The sequence below is a fragment of the Sinocyclocheilus anshuiensis genome, unplaced genomic scaffold (genome assembly GCF_001515605.1).
Source record: "Sinocyclocheilus anshuiensis isolate Anshui unplaced genomic scaffold, SAMN03320099.WGS_v1.1 scaffold249, whole genome shotgun sequence".
Taxonomy (NCBI): Eukaryota; Metazoa; Chordata; class Actinopteri; order Cypriniformes; family Cyprinidae; genus Sinocyclocheilus; species Sinocyclocheilus anshuiensis.
The window spans coordinates 1,834,664-1,850,297 of NW_015540871.1; the positions used below are offsets into that span (position 1 = coordinate 1,834,664).

The window sequence follows — 15,634 nt, forward strand, 5'->3', positions numbered from 1 at the left end:
CTGAACCGTGGGTGGAAAACGGTACGGTTCGATTTTTTACCAAGAACGTTACACCCCTAATACGCATGTACACACAAGAGAAAACTATCACTCAATATCCTTATAGTATAGGGTCATTCAGTGTCAACTCAACCAGAAGTCCCCTGGCTCAAATGTTTGATTTTGTCAAAAAAAAAAAAAAACACAAAAACAAATCGTAAGAAAGAAACATGTATGGTGATGACAGCCAAAATATTAAATGTCATGGATGTAAAGTTTCTGAAATTCGGGTTGATTTGACACAGAATGACCCTATAGCTTGTGTGCCAGAGATTGCGTGTGAAGCTGGATGTGAGCTGTCGATTTGATGCAGAGGAAAATGTGATCTGACACCATAAAAGAGGTCAGATAACCAATTAAATGTTCACAGATGTGCAAATACTCAAACAGAGCAAAGAGCAAAACCATGTTCCTACTGTATATAAACACAAAATGAATCAAACATGCATAAAGGTGAGATCACACATGCACATTTACACCTGCATACACACAATGAATAACTAAAGGGGCACTCAAGATAAAAACAGACATTTACAATATGCCTTTCTCAACTCTTAGAAATCACTGAACTTATTCATAATTATTTAACAAAAAAAAAAAAAAAAAACTGACTGCCTACTATGGGAAAAAAACTGAATTTGAATTGTAGAGCAAACAGTTTGTTGAGATGGATGGATGTGCATCTAAAAACAATTCACATAAAAGTAAAATTTACTATTTTATTTTATTTAGCTTCATGAATTAAATAGTTTCAAATAATATCTAATTTTTTTCCCTATTAATTTATTTTTCTATTTACATTTTTATGTTTGAATTCATAAATTATAAATTCTTAAATTAATAACAGATTCCTTCATTTTATTTTCATGTGTCACTTCTAGTCCTCCATAAAAAGAAGGCATGGAATTATGAATTGATGAGGTGACATAGACATGACCTTTAACATACTTCGATCAGCTATAACAAAGCGCTAACTTTGCAAAGAAATATGAAGAAAAATGTCTTCTCAATTATACTTTGTTCCTTTATGGCAGTGTGGGGAATAAAGGAGAAATAAACTCTCATCCATCCATCTTTCCTCCACGATGGCCTTCAAACAGTCCTTCAGGATTTAGAGGGGAGGAGAGATGCTCTGTGTGGTGGACTTGTCAAGCTTGTCAAATGAATAACTGCCCTCAAATTTCAAAGGGCCCATAGATTCAGCGATCAATGTGATTAATGCCGGGTGAGTGCATGCGTGCGTGCATGTGTGATGCATGCGCCTGTTTTCTCTCCTGGGAGACATTGGGTGAGGTTACTATGGCACTGAACTAGAGGTGTGTGATGCTGAATTCGATATGAATATTTAGGAGACGTGCCTCACTGAACAAACAGCCCCCAGATATTGAGGAGAGAGAAAGAAAGGAGGTTTCTTTTTCTTATCTGTTCCTGTTCTTTTTCTCTCTCCTCTCAGACTCTATAAATAAGTAAGGTTCTGTTTCCAAGGTAACAAGTCCCCTGAGATTCGGTCCCTTCTACTATTAGGGGGAAAAGGTGCGAGAGTCATTTGGAGACCGAACCCGGAACAATCCATTCGGCTGCATGGTCGATTTAACCAAGCCATTTTCACTTGGCTGTGGACCAGTAAAACACTAGTGTACCTGAGTCAAATTCACTCACAAGTTTTTATTTGACGAGAGATATTATACTAATAGCAGCCGGAGAAAACCACCTGCGCCGCTTGTGTGCCACGTTATCTGTTGATTGTTTTGATTGAATCAGAACTACCGATTCACGAACGAGTCACTCGTTTGATTCACTTCAACGCTTAGGACAAAACGTTAGCAAAACGGTTTCAATCGATTCGCGATTCAGTCTGAGTCATTCGGACAGCTCAGTCACGTCGTGCCGAATCGTTTGGAGTGATTTAGAAAAACCTTTATGACACAGACACCAAAAATAGCTGGATGAATTAAATGTTTACCTTTAATCAATTAAACCCAAACCTACAAAATAATTTTATCGTTTTTCAGTCATGAAGACGTTTTATTCTATTTAATTCCTGCCCATGCAACATTTGAATTACTCAATTTCCGGTCAAAACAATCCACATGTTGTAGCAAGTTGGATAAATCGTTTTTTTTTTTTTTTTTGCCATTATATATTTTTATTTTATATTATAATGTGTTCTTCACCAGGTGCATCAGCCTACCATTGTGAGAGGCCTTCATACAGCTTGGTACTGGGTACACAATCACAGAGACTTATTCCGTGCAGAGGTAAGCCTGCTTTTCTGCAGATGAACAGTGAAGATCAACCAAATGTACTCAGGAAGGCCCTGGGGAGTGAATTCCCTGAAGCAAAGGATGACTTTTTGTTCATATTTCCGTCTCAAGATGACATGGAAACATTTTTGTCATACTGTGTTGATGAACAAGGCCTGAAGGTCAATGCCATGTTCCTCAGTCAGCAATTGTAGTAGATGAGTGAGGGAATGATTGAATTTATGAATAAATAAATTGAATAAATACATCTTTTGTGCTTCTTAGATGCAGACATTTGTTAAAGGGGTCATATGATGCGATTTCATGTTTTCCTTTCTCTTTGGAGTGTTACAAGCTGATAAGATCCCTGAAGTTGCAAAGACTAAGGTCTCAAAACCAAAGAGATATTCTTTATCAAAAAAAAAGCATCATATGACCCCTTTAAAGTATGCTGAAATAAGTAAAACTTATCTTTAGAAAATTAAAAATTAAATGTAAAACACATGCTTATATACACATCTGTATTACCCAAATAGAGTCTAGCAAGTGTAAACAATTTCATGTTTTTTTTCTTTTATTTAATTTTACTGAATTAATTGTGCAAATGTAATCGATTACTCAATTTAATCAATAAAATTGAATTGATATATTTGATAAAAAAAGTGAATTTATATCAAGAGAATCACTAGTAAAGAAGTATTTCTGGTACGGATCGGGTAGTGTCAACAACACATGAAAACATTACATTATTTTTTGTATTATAACAACAATATTATAACTACCCGAAACTGCCGTAAATTGTTTCGTCATACTTCAGACAGGAAGTAGACGCATTTCCGCACATGCGCAGTACAAATCGTGTTTCCGGTACGGCTCGAGTAGTGACACCAGCATAATACACGGATATGTTTATCACTGAGTACCATAGGCTACATCATTTTACCACCATCATCTTAACGTTTTTGAAAAGTAATTTTGAGAACTAGTGCTCTGTCATATAAGTCTTTTGGAGATGCTTTAGCCCAGACACATTATAACCTACTGTTAACATGTTTATTTATGGTTATGTATTTTTTAAGTCGATGCACTAAGGCCTAGTTGTAAATGTAAATTTATTGTATCATGAACAGTGTGATTAGAGCTAAAGAGCTAAATATATGATTGCTGTCAAATTTTATTAATTTGATTTTATATTAACTGTTTAGGAGATTTCTGCGTTCCCCTATTTAGATGAATGTGTACTACTAATTAAAACAGCCTACGGGGAACATTATAAGATGGCCACTAAGTGAACTGACTTCACCTGAACTCAGTAAGCTTATTGAGGCTAAGACTGCCAGCACTGTTGATTAATATGCGCTTCAGTTAAAGAGTCTATGTTAAGGTGTTAATGGAGCACACTAGGGATTATGAGAATACAGTATTAACTTTCTGATTACACACACCAAATCTAGTGGGAAGAGTATCTAGCGTAAAATCCCTCCTTGTCTTTCCTCTTTTCGATAATGCTAATTAACATATTTTAGCTGAGCGGATCCCAGGAAACATCAAAGCGTACGATTAAATTATCACAATTAGTCCACTGGAAGTCATTATCCAACGATCATCCCAAATATCAGTCATGGGGATTGGGAAATGCAGGGAGGAGAGATGGGTGGAGTACCGTGAGGGTGTAGTAGAAACAATGCAGTAGGGACTAAAAAATAGAGAATAGAGACAAAAGGGAAAACTGGATGCTCATAATCTGATATTTAACAAAACCTCATTTGCGAATGTGTGATGATGGTTCTTCACCTCAGCTAATGTGTGAGTGACATGGGGAAGCTTATACAAGAATGAAGCATTCACACCAGATCTCTCCGGAGCAACACACACCCTTAGTGTGAGTAATGAGATGAATCCATACCGACAGCAGCTTCTCTCACCCTGGTCCCTAATATTTTAGATGACTAAGTTTGATCTTTTGGCCAAAATGTGTCTCTATTTTTTCAGGTAGATGAATCTATTTCCTCTACGGGATCTCAATCCTGGAGTTTCCCATGCCCTCTAGTAAGCATGAAGTGTTTTTCTCTATGTGGCAAAACATAAGTGAGTTGTTCTTCATATTAAGCTGCTAAAATGAAAATAATATCTCAATGTGTCTTTTCATTTTTGTAACAGGTGGGTTTTAATGGGAGATGGAGACTGTCTGGCTCATTTTGTGAGCATTGGGTGATGCAATAACTGAACAACTGGGTTTTTGTCACCAACATACAGGAAACGCAGCAAAATAATCAGCAGACTAATGGATGGAGGCAGATCTGAATGTGAGACTGAGGTTGATTGTAAAAAAAAAAAAAAAAGGTGGCAGGGTCTAAGCAGACTAAATTGACCTATTTGCACTTGGCCACATCATGATATATTGATCATATAGCTATCCGATTGCGAAAAATAACCAGATGTAAATGCCCTCTGAAACACATTCAAGACGGATTGCAATCTTCAGGAAGTGGTTTGAGACACATTCCAGCCATAACTGTACAAGTGTAAATGCATCTGGTTGTTTAAGTTGTATATGCAAATTTTACACATTTTTTTAAGTGTAAATGGAACAGTTTTTACAAATCAGATAATAAAACTGATCTGAGAAAACGCATTAAGTGACAAGTGTAAACAGGCCCAGTGATTGGTGAAGGCCAGCATTCTTCAGTTCACACAATACAAAACAAGATGCTTTAAAAAATAGATATGGTGATTTTTACATTTAATGCCAACTTTAAAATTAATATCTGAAATTCACTTTAATTTCAAGCCCTTTCGTTTAACAGTATGAACTGGATGCAGTGATTAATCTTGAGCAATCGTGCTAATTACCTATACAGGGTACAACCTAATGTTCATTCGAGTCCACCTGTATTCAGTTGCCTGATGGCGTCATTAATTCCAGTTTGAGAGTTTTGCTCAGTTGAGCTTTCATAACTGAAATAGAAGTGCACATTAATCCTGTTGTCTGTGGAGTGTAGAGATGAATTTGTAAGAAGGAAAAAAAAAGTAAGCTTGTTGAAGCTTTGAACTTTTTTGTCTGAATGGAAAGCATTATATTGGGTGCAAACCAAATATAGTTAAACCCTCACATAACACTGGTGACAGCATCATGTGTTCACTTCAACAGGAGGAACTGGAAAGCTTATTAGCATCAAGGACAACCTGAATGGAACCAAATATAGATAAGTCCTTTTGGAGAGTTTGTTTCAGTCAACTAGAAATCTGCAGGGCAATGGCCTAAAGGAAACCGCAAACATATTGAAAAATGTGGCAAAGAAAATGGCAAGTGTTCTGAAATGGTTCTGTTTGGAGTATAGTATTAAATTTTTGTATCGGCACCAGTTATTTATGGAAATTCTTGTGCAGTTGATAACATAAGGAATATAAAAGGATATGTAACTCTTAACTATAAGATTTGATGAATATCAGGCCCTTGCATTATGGTTCTATCTAGGTTTTCATCTTCTTGTGATTTTTTTTTTTTTCTCTCTTCTACAGATATGGATGGCTAGGGCTACTGTCATACTGTGCCATTCTGTCTGCTGGGTTTTCTCACTGCCATGATGTCTGTTACCCCACACAAAATGCCATTTTGTTAAATGGCGTTTCTTCAGAGTGATTATTGTTATTACTTTATAGCATTCTTGTGACTCATTTAACCTCTTCTCCAGGGCCTTTACATGTATTAATGGATTACATATGGGCTGTTCTTCTTGGTCTGCTGCCACCATGACCTGGTCCCAGAAAAGCAGAAGATGGATGTTTTAAGTTTGCAGCTCAAGTCTTATTCTCTAGTTGACACTGTTTCTCCAGACCCATTTTAACTCATTTTTACTATGGATTACAGAGAAACACATTTTTTTCTCCCCTGTAATCCTTAAATCCATTCATCATCTAACCCTACTGGTCCTATGTAGGGTATCTGGTCTGTCTCAGCAGCTCAGGCCATAGGCTGTAGTCACTATTACTATTTAAAATGGAAGTTCTGTGTGTGTAGCTTCCCCTCACCACATTCATCATGGTTCTGCAACAGTCATGTCCTTTCTCTCCTCTAGGTATAGTTCACCCAAAAATGAAAATTCTGTCATTAATTACTCACCCTCATGTCGTTCCAAACCCGTAAGACCTTCGTTCATCTTCGGAACACAAATCAAGATATTTTGGATGAAATGTGAGAGCTCTCAGACCCTGCATAGACGGCAACGTAACTGTAATGTTCCCAGGTCCAGAAACGTAGTAAGGACATCGGTAAAAACCGTCCATGTGACATCAGTGGCTCAACTTCAGGAGGCGTTTGTTGCATCCAGTGTGGACATAATTACGGATTATAATGACTTGCACTGTCTTTTTACGCGTTGCCTTGCATCGCGTAAACCTAAAACCATGTCGGCATTGTAGTCTACTCTACCAGGATCAGGAAACAGTCCTCCATAAAATGTGCTGCACACATCTGAATATTTCACTTTCACAACGAAACACGGTGGGCTAGAGTGAGCGGCGGCGGCCTAGAGTGAGCAGAGCCCAGGGGCTAGAGTGAGGAACGGTCGGTGGGCTAGAGTGAGCGGAGGCCGGTGGGCTTGAGAACGGTGCGGATTCGATGAAGGAGCGGCTGGTGGGCTTGCAGCAACCCCATGTGATGACCCTGGGCTGGGCTCCGCTTCGTCCACGGTGAAAGCCGATCCGGCGATCCACAGCGCGAAGTTGATGTATTTCCTCAGTGACCAGCACGGATCAGCTCCAGGCATGACGAAGCGATATCGTCCTCTTTTGGAAGGCCAAACAAAGTAGTTTCGCTTTCACAACGAAACACACAGCATCTTCACGACATGGCGGCAGCAACAATACTACAGCGAGAATAAAAGATACGCCTTCTTTCTTTGCGTCAACATTTGGGCGGCGTTATGCAAATCTTCCCACATCGTGAAGTAGATATGTGGGGGCGTGTTAGAACGAGACATTTTAGGTAGGCATGGTTGACTTAACTTTTATAAAGAATATCTCTTTGGATTTGAGACTTTAGTCTTTGCAACTTTACAGATCTTCTTTATGCACCAAGATCTTGCAAGACTCCAAAGAGAAAGGAAAAATTGAAATCGCATCATATGACCCCTTTAACAATTCTTCTCCCCCCCCAGTTGCATCTTCTGCCATTTTAGAGAGTATCACAATGCATACGCACGCTTTCCCCTAAGCGTAAACAACGCTGATTAGCAGATTACGTTCATGCACGTGCTTTCTTCCCCGACCGTAAACCACGCTGATTACGCTCTTGGGTACTCTCCAAAATGGCGGAAGACGTAACTCTGGGGAGAAGAACTGTGAAATAAATTGTTTTCTTTGCGCTCAAAGTATTCCTGTAGCTTCGCAAAACTAAAGTTGAGCCACTGATGTCACATGGACTGTTTTACCGATGTCCTTACTATGTTTCTGGACCTGGGAATATTACAGTTGCCTTGCTGTCTATGCAGGGTCTGAGAGCTCTCACATTTCATCAAAAATATCTTAATTTGTGTTCTGAAGATGAACGAAGGTATTACGGGTTTGAAACGACATGAGGGTGAGTAATTAATGACAGAATTTTCATTTTGGGGTGAACTAACCCTTTAACTAATGCCATCTTTATAATGGTGTGCACAATTTTTTATTTTATTACTGTAACTAAATGTTACCAATGCTTTGGCAATGTAAAGCCTTTTTTACCATGTCAATAAAGCCACTTGAGTCTTATCCAGAACTTTTAATTAATTCTCCAAGCTGGTGTTCTTGAGTAAACTTGGATTCATAATTTAACGACAGGCAAAAATTGTAACATTTTGAGGTGTAATGAAATGGCATTACCTGCTGGCCAGACTCCTATCGAAAATTTAAGATCTCAGTATTGATTTATGACAGCTTTGAGACAAAGTTTATTCTGAAATTATTTCAGGATACTAGAATGTGTATTACTGGCTCTGTTTGAAAGCTGTAATGTCTTGTGCAGAACCTGTTTGGGTGTCCACATCAGAGACTGGAAAAGGAAGCAAACTGTTCAAATAAATGAATGATGAAAGCTCAAAAACTTTGTAATGTTGATTTGATGTTTTCATAAGACACGTGTTTATCAATTTGATAACTAGTAACTCTGGCCCTGTCAGCATCAGCTCCACCTAAAGATTATTTTGTTTAGTTAACAGGGACATTGTACATTAATAAAGCATTTCTGTAAGTGTACCAGAATTAGCCAAAGGCTATTTTTCATCTGTAGTCACGGGACAGAATATTACAAGTCACCCTAAATAGAGATATTAGAACACATGCTAAAAGAATTTAACTACATAACACAACCACGAATGACATGAAGATGAACTAGAGCAGTGGTTCTCAAACCTGTCCTGGAGTACCCCCCAGCCCTGCACATTTTGTATGTCTCCCTTATCTCACACACCTGATTCAACTCACCAGCTCATTAGTGGAGACTGCAAGACCTGGGGCAAGTTCAAGCTCAAACCGGTGTGCACCGTTTTGCTACGGTTTCCGTTTTGAACGACGTGTTTAAAAAACGTTTTGCACCGTTTTTGTCGCGGCTGAACGCAGCCCTGAAGTGGGTGTCAGATATAGGAAGACATACAAAATGTGCAGTGCTGGGGGTACTTCATGGAGAGGCTTGAGAACCACTGAACTAGAGTATGACATGAACACATCAGGGCTCCACCAATAGGAGCCATGTAGATTTGAATATTGATAAAAGTTGTAAAATAAATGCACAACAACAAATCAATTGTAATAGAGATCTCTTTATTATAGTGCATTTATCAGATGTTACAAGATGGGTTTAAAAAAAAAAAAGCTAAACAAAAACCATTTCAGTAAAAGAAAACAAATATGTGCACACGTTTCTTGCTTCTATTTTACAGAATTTTTGAAATTAAAGCTTCACATCTGAACATAGGATAGCTAAATGAAATCTGCAAGCTAAATACATTTTCATACTCATACACTAATTACTTGTCATAGATGACGCTTATTCAAATAAATCTTAGAACTGTATCATAACTAAAAGGCCAAAAAACAGTTATGAAACATGAATTTTGGTGAACGACAAAGGGGAAAGAAAACAAATGAATAAAATGCATTCATGATACTATCAAGTTTCACACACAGTGAAACGTCACTCATTCCCTTGTGAGAGGTCAGTACAGGGTTAGAACCACTGGGATCTTTACAGCAGAATGTTCAATGCTGTTCAACACTACAGTTGCCTTTGGAATATGACGGAAAAGAAATCATGTTTGTCAGTTTTGGATTATTAGAAGACACGTGTACACATTCTGAAAGCAAACATCTCTCTGCTGGTGCTTGATTCTATCAATGACGTGTTTCAAAAATGGACTGGTGCATCAGGTAGAGCAGCCATCAACAAGGAGAAACAAGGAAGGAGGAAAGAAATGTGAAATATGGAAGAGGGAGGACTATAGTTGGCTGAATGAGTTTGCATTTTGACCTTCAGCTGTTCTGCAATTCTCTCATACAAAAAGAACCAATCAAGGAACCACTGGAGCTCATTGGATCAGCCTGGATCTTCATCTATCTATCTTGCATCTCAAAAAACCCTTAGTGGCCTCACCTGAACACTCATGAGATTCTGACTGTATTATATGACGCAGGACAACTTGAAAGAGACCATAATAATGAAAAAATTATAATCACAACAATAAAAAAAAAGAAAAAGAGCTAAAAGAAGAATCACTGGAGTGGGAGCATCTCGCAAAAGGCCTCGCTGCTCCAGCAGAAGGCGCTCACTCCCTCCATACTCCCACAAACACTCATCACTTCTGCAGTCGCCTCTTACATGGCAATCAAAACACATGTAAGGCTGTTAGTTAGTGCCTGGGATCTGCTTGGATGATCAGCAAGATCCAAAAAAAAAAAAAAAAAACCATAGTAGGAAAAGTTCAAAATCCAAAAAAAAAAAAAAAAAAAGCAGACACTCAGGGTCAAATGATTTCTTCCCCACAGGCAATAGTTTAAGACATTCTACAAACTGACTTTGTGTAAATGAAAGGTTTCACAGGCTTGTGCTTGAATGCGCTTGACTGAGGACCGAAGTAGAATGAAGGCCCAGCTTATCTGTGATCTCGGCTGCGTTCATCGCGTTGGGCAGATCCTGTAGCGGAACAGATGGAAAGAGCGAGCAATGCAATCAAACACGGAGTTTCTTAAAAATATCAATTTTGATTTGTGCAATATTGATTCATAAAAACCCAAGATCACTGCACATTTTTACTGGCTGTGTGAAAATGTGCTGCCCAACCTGCAGATGTCACTGTATTCTGCTAAACAAACTTAAATGACTCTTATGAGCCAGTTAATTTGAATGAATCAACAACATAACCAAAAATGTGGTCAGTGCAAGATGGGTTTACTGGTTTGAATCGGTCTAAAGCACTGGCTTGTTTAATTTACAGCATTACCAGAGAGAGACTTTCTTAAATTGAAAGTTTGAAAAAAATAAATAAAAATCTCATGCCCACCAGGGCTACTTTTATTTCAACAAAAATATATTAAAAACAGTATTTTCATGAAATATTATACTTTAATAGAACTGTTTTAAATTTTAATATATTTTAATATGTAATTTATTCCTGTGATGACAAAGCAGGATTTTCAGCAGCAAATCAGAAATAATTCTAATATGCTGATTTGGTGCTCAAGAAACATTTATTTTTATTATAAATGTTTAAAAGAGCTGCTTGATATTTTTGTGTAAACAGTGATCCTTTTTTTTCAGTATTATTTTATAAATAAAAAAAAAGTTCAAAAGAACAGCATTTATTTAAAACATCTTTTGTAACAATGTAAAAGTCTTAACTCTCACTTTTGATCAATTTAATGCTGTTGAATAAAATGATTGCTGAATGAAAGTATTAATTTCTTAAAAAAAAAAACTTTTAAACAGCGGTATAAGCAAAATCTATAAATGTGAAATATACTTTAATCGGAATCTAATCAAATCAGAATTTGAGCTGGTGAATCAGAATTAAATCAAACCAAATAAGATCAACTCCATTAATATCCAGACCAATCAATGAAAGTCATAAATGACATCAGCCCTAGCAGAAGTCAGAAAAGGAACCAAATAATAATACGTTTTATTTATATAGCGCCTTTCAAATACCCAAGGACGCTTTACAAATAAATACTGGGGCTGCTGATGCTGCTTGCATTTAGAGAATTTGGTTTTCCTCTTTTACCTGCTTGTTGGCAAAGACGAGCAGCACGGCATCTCTCAACTCGTCCTCCGCCAGCATCCTCGTCAACTCCTCCCTCGCCTCATTCACTCGCTCCCTATCGTTACTGTCCACAACAAAAATCAGGCCTGTGGAACAGACAGTGAGAGACTGAGTATGCGCTTAAGAGTTGCTCCATACCTGGTTCTCTGTGTGCATGTGTGGACACTGACCTTGTGTGTTCTGGAAATAGTGCCTCCAAAGCGGCCGGATCTTATCCTGACCACCCACATCCCACACAGTGAAGCTGATGTTCTTATACTCTACCGTCTCAACATTAAAACCTGCAAAGAGGAGAGGGGGCAAGTTAAAAACTGGTTCAAAGAAAAGAGGGGCAGATGGAACGAGGGTGAAAAGGCATGAACTTCTTGCCTCTCATGCTGGGGCCCCGCTCTAATAACACTACGGCCCGAGGGCAAAGAATTGTACGATATATACACACAGACAGCAGAGAAAGAGATGGGATAGAGAGATCCCCTTTCACACACATATTCCAGAAAATACACGGGTAATGTGTCCCGGGAATTGGATGTGACGTGTAATGTACGAGTCGAAAACTTGTAATACCTTGTAATGTAATATTTTTTGTAATAAAAAAATGTAAAACCGAGAAACCACACGGTTGCATTTTGGTTTTAATTTGCTCATACACAACCGCATCACGTACCGTTCCACTGAGCTGGCGAACGATCTCAGCTTCAGCGCAGATACTAAGGAGGTCCGTGGTCTCTGCTTCAGTCTAGTTTGACCACATTTGTGTTTATTTTATTTCATTTTTTTTTTTTTACGCAAACACCACTCTCTGCATTTAAAACACCGACTAGCCCCTCCGGCACTGCAGGGTTGTATTATTGAAAACACCCACTCAAAGAGTCGCATGATACTACGTCATCACTACGACACATCCGTTACGGCATTGGTTCCAGCTTTTGTTTACACAGGGCACCTTCTGGAACTGAACCCGGCAATGTTACTAGGTCCCCAACCCGGGATCGATCCCGGAATCAATCTTGGGATGTGTTTGCGTTCACACAGAAGGCACTCCGGCAATTTTCCGGGACCAACGTGCAGTGTGAAAGGGGTTACAGAAATGGAATGAGAGGGGGGAGGGACAATGAATAAAAGCAGAATAAAAATACAGGAAACCACTTTTTTTTTCTTCAAATCAAAGTATCTAATCAGAGCTGGTTGGTTTGATTAATGCCTTGCAACTTTTTATTGATGTTTTTTTAATGTCCATGGATAAAATAATATTTCCACAACCAAGCCCACTTAGAGAGAAAAAAACAGCAATACATGGTGCAAAACAAGTTTATTAATCTGAAATAGGGATGACTGAGAAAGAAAGCAAAGTAAAAGTGCAAGAAACACAGACCGATAGTGGGGATGGTGGTGACTATTTCTCCCAGTTTCAGTTTGTACAGGATGGTGGTTTTTCCAGCAGCATCCAAGCCCACCATCAGAATTCTCATCTCTTTCTTCCCAAAGAGATTCTTAAAGAGGCCTGCAAACATATTCCCCATGGTGGCGGATCTGCAGAGAAGAACAGAGAAGGTAGATGGGGTTATTCACCTTATGCGTCAGAGAAACTAGTGCGCAGCCATCTTTAGAATTTTGTCTTTGAACTTCCGTTTTTGCGGTAGCGCTATAGCATCAGTCTTGAAGAGTAATTAGCTGGTGATGTGGATTCACTTACTGTTGAGTTAATGAAAGTTATCATGTGCTAGGGATGGGCATTTCAAGCAAAAATAATATTCGAAAATCGCTTGGTATTATTTGATTATTATTCGAAAATCGCACCCCTCCCCCGCAAGCACGCACAAATACCCATAAACAGAGAGAGATGGAGAGAGAGACGGGATTCACGCTTTCAATCTGTATGATAAACGGTTTAATTCAGAAGATAGGCTACCTTAACTCAAGCCATATAATGATTGTAACGTGCTGAAACATATTAATATAATAAACAATATGATGGCACTTATTAACATAAGAGTCCGTCGATTAGCATAAATCAACTGCTCATAAGGCTAGGACATTTCCATTTAAAAAAATGAATCCCTAAAGGGAATAGATACGAGATGGGAGGAAAAATACACTTCAATATCTTCTGTCGCAATTATATCGTTGGGTAATTATACTGTATATAAACTGCGGGCATCAAGGAGTCGTTATTAATATGCGGGGCATTGAAATCTGAACGCACGCTTGTTTTTTACTTTCACTTTCGAGATTCGCGATCACATACGGAGCAGCACTGGGCAGTATTACCACATATTTGACAAGATTAGATGTTTGTCAGTGGTGCTCAGGATCTGCAAATCATTCGCCATCATCCTATCAGTCATCTCTCCTTACTCTGTTTGTGTGGTAAGTTAAATGATATGTACTGTAACAGGCTACCGTTAGCAAGCGGCTAACCATGTCCCTTTAGTGGCTCCGTAGAACGCGTTATTTGTTTTTCGCGCCTTTCTGATCACGGATTCAGTACACCTCTAACCCAGTCGGGGGTGTTTGTGGTCCACACAGAGCTCTTATTTGACACTGTCCCAAATTACTGTAACCATTATATGCTATGCAAGTCTTTTTTTATGCCACGCAAGTCTACAGTGTGCACATGAGAATGCATTCTTCTGTTGTCTTTGACAGCTTTTAGGTGCATTATTGGCAGCGCCACCCTCTGCTAACATGAACGCGTCACCACCACATCAGCACGGAAAACATGGGGACATTTTTAAAGACAATAATCGCACAACCTATTCGATATTCTAGAATTAAATCAACTAATCGAATATTCAAAAATCGTGACCCATCCCTATCATGTGCATTGTAATGTTTGAAGCGGATGTCATAACAAATGTCAGTAGACTATGACGATTTTAAAACGAGCCGTTCATTCATAAATTTGTACAACCTTACCTTCACGGTGCGGAAAGACAAACGGAAGACAGAAGACAACTAACGCAGCGTTGAAAAGAGGTGGAGCTACATAAGGTCTATAGAGCAGAAAAACACCTCATTCAAGTCATCATCCAACTGAAATTACTGTCCAAATTAAACAGCAACTTCTTTTCTACTGGCAAACAATATTTTGACTGCCTGAAGATGGTGTCACATAATAGTAATGATCAGGCTGTAAACTGAAAAACAGAAGCTTAAACCCTGCAAGGGGTGATGCTTCAAAGCACTCAACCTCAAATCACTCTGCCATAAGTTGCAAATTCAGGTATATAATAAGCTAAATAAGTGCATAGCATCAAAAAGTTAAAAACCCAAACGACACAATCCACAATCATTTACACAGGAACTGATTAAGCGTTCGATGTGCCATGAATGCTTGTTATAGTTCAACCACATCTGACTCTGGGGAAACAAGTGTAGGTCAAGGCTGATTCACCATGTGAAGAGAAAAGAGGGGGGAGGAGAGTCAGAGAAACAAAAGTCCTAGTGATGATGTGAATGCAAGATGCCACCGGTGGCAAGAAGAGCACAGGAGGTAACCAGAAACCTGACAAACCTGTAATAGGAGACACCTGCCCTCTGAATTAATCAGAGACACAGAGAAAGAAGGCTGGGGAGCCTGGTTCCCATCAACTTAGTTACACTCTAATCCCAAATATAACTCAAGCAATAAACTAGTTTTAGACAATGAGGCCACCATATCCCTATTCAGCCTGTCAGTACATCTCTCCTTTCCTGTGCCTAAATGATATGAGACTTCAGTGTTTCCCATACATTGATTTATTTGTGGCGGCCTGCCACAATATCAAAACTGACCGCCACAAATAGATTTTCCAAAAGGATTTGACTTCGTTGAATAAACATGAGCACTGCACGTTTCAAAATCAAAATGCGGCACGGGTGTTTTTATATGAATGTATCTTTGAAGGGAACCGACTGTCTTCAGAAAAGCTTCGATGTCATTTTCATCTCATCTTTTCTATAATGCCAGACAAAGTAGCGTTTATGAGCGCAGCGTTGCTTTGTGTACAGTCATTACCGGAGAAACCACTATTTCTGCTACTCCAAAAGCGCCTCCTGCTGGCAGAGAATTAATTTATA

General features: G+C 38.7%; 1 protein-coding gene across 1 annotated transcript; it reads right to left on the reverse strand.

Annotated features, from left to right (window-relative positions):
• Positions 1-10,253: 10,253 nt before the first annotated feature.
• LOC107688137 (ADP-ribosylation factor 1-like) lies at positions 10,254-13,127 on the reverse strand. Its single transcript, XM_016485718.1, has 4 exons — positions 12,948-13,127; positions 11,746-11,856; positions 11,537-11,661; positions 10,254-10,449 (listed from the first exon to the last, which is right to left on the reverse strand). Exons 1-4 carry the CDS (start codon positions 13,093-13,095, stop codon positions 10,351-10,353), a joined length of 483 nt encoding a protein of 160 aa, XP_016341204.1. The 5' UTR covers positions 13,096-13,127; the 3' UTR covers positions 10,254-10,350.
• Positions 13,128-15,634: the final 2,507 nt, after the last annotated feature.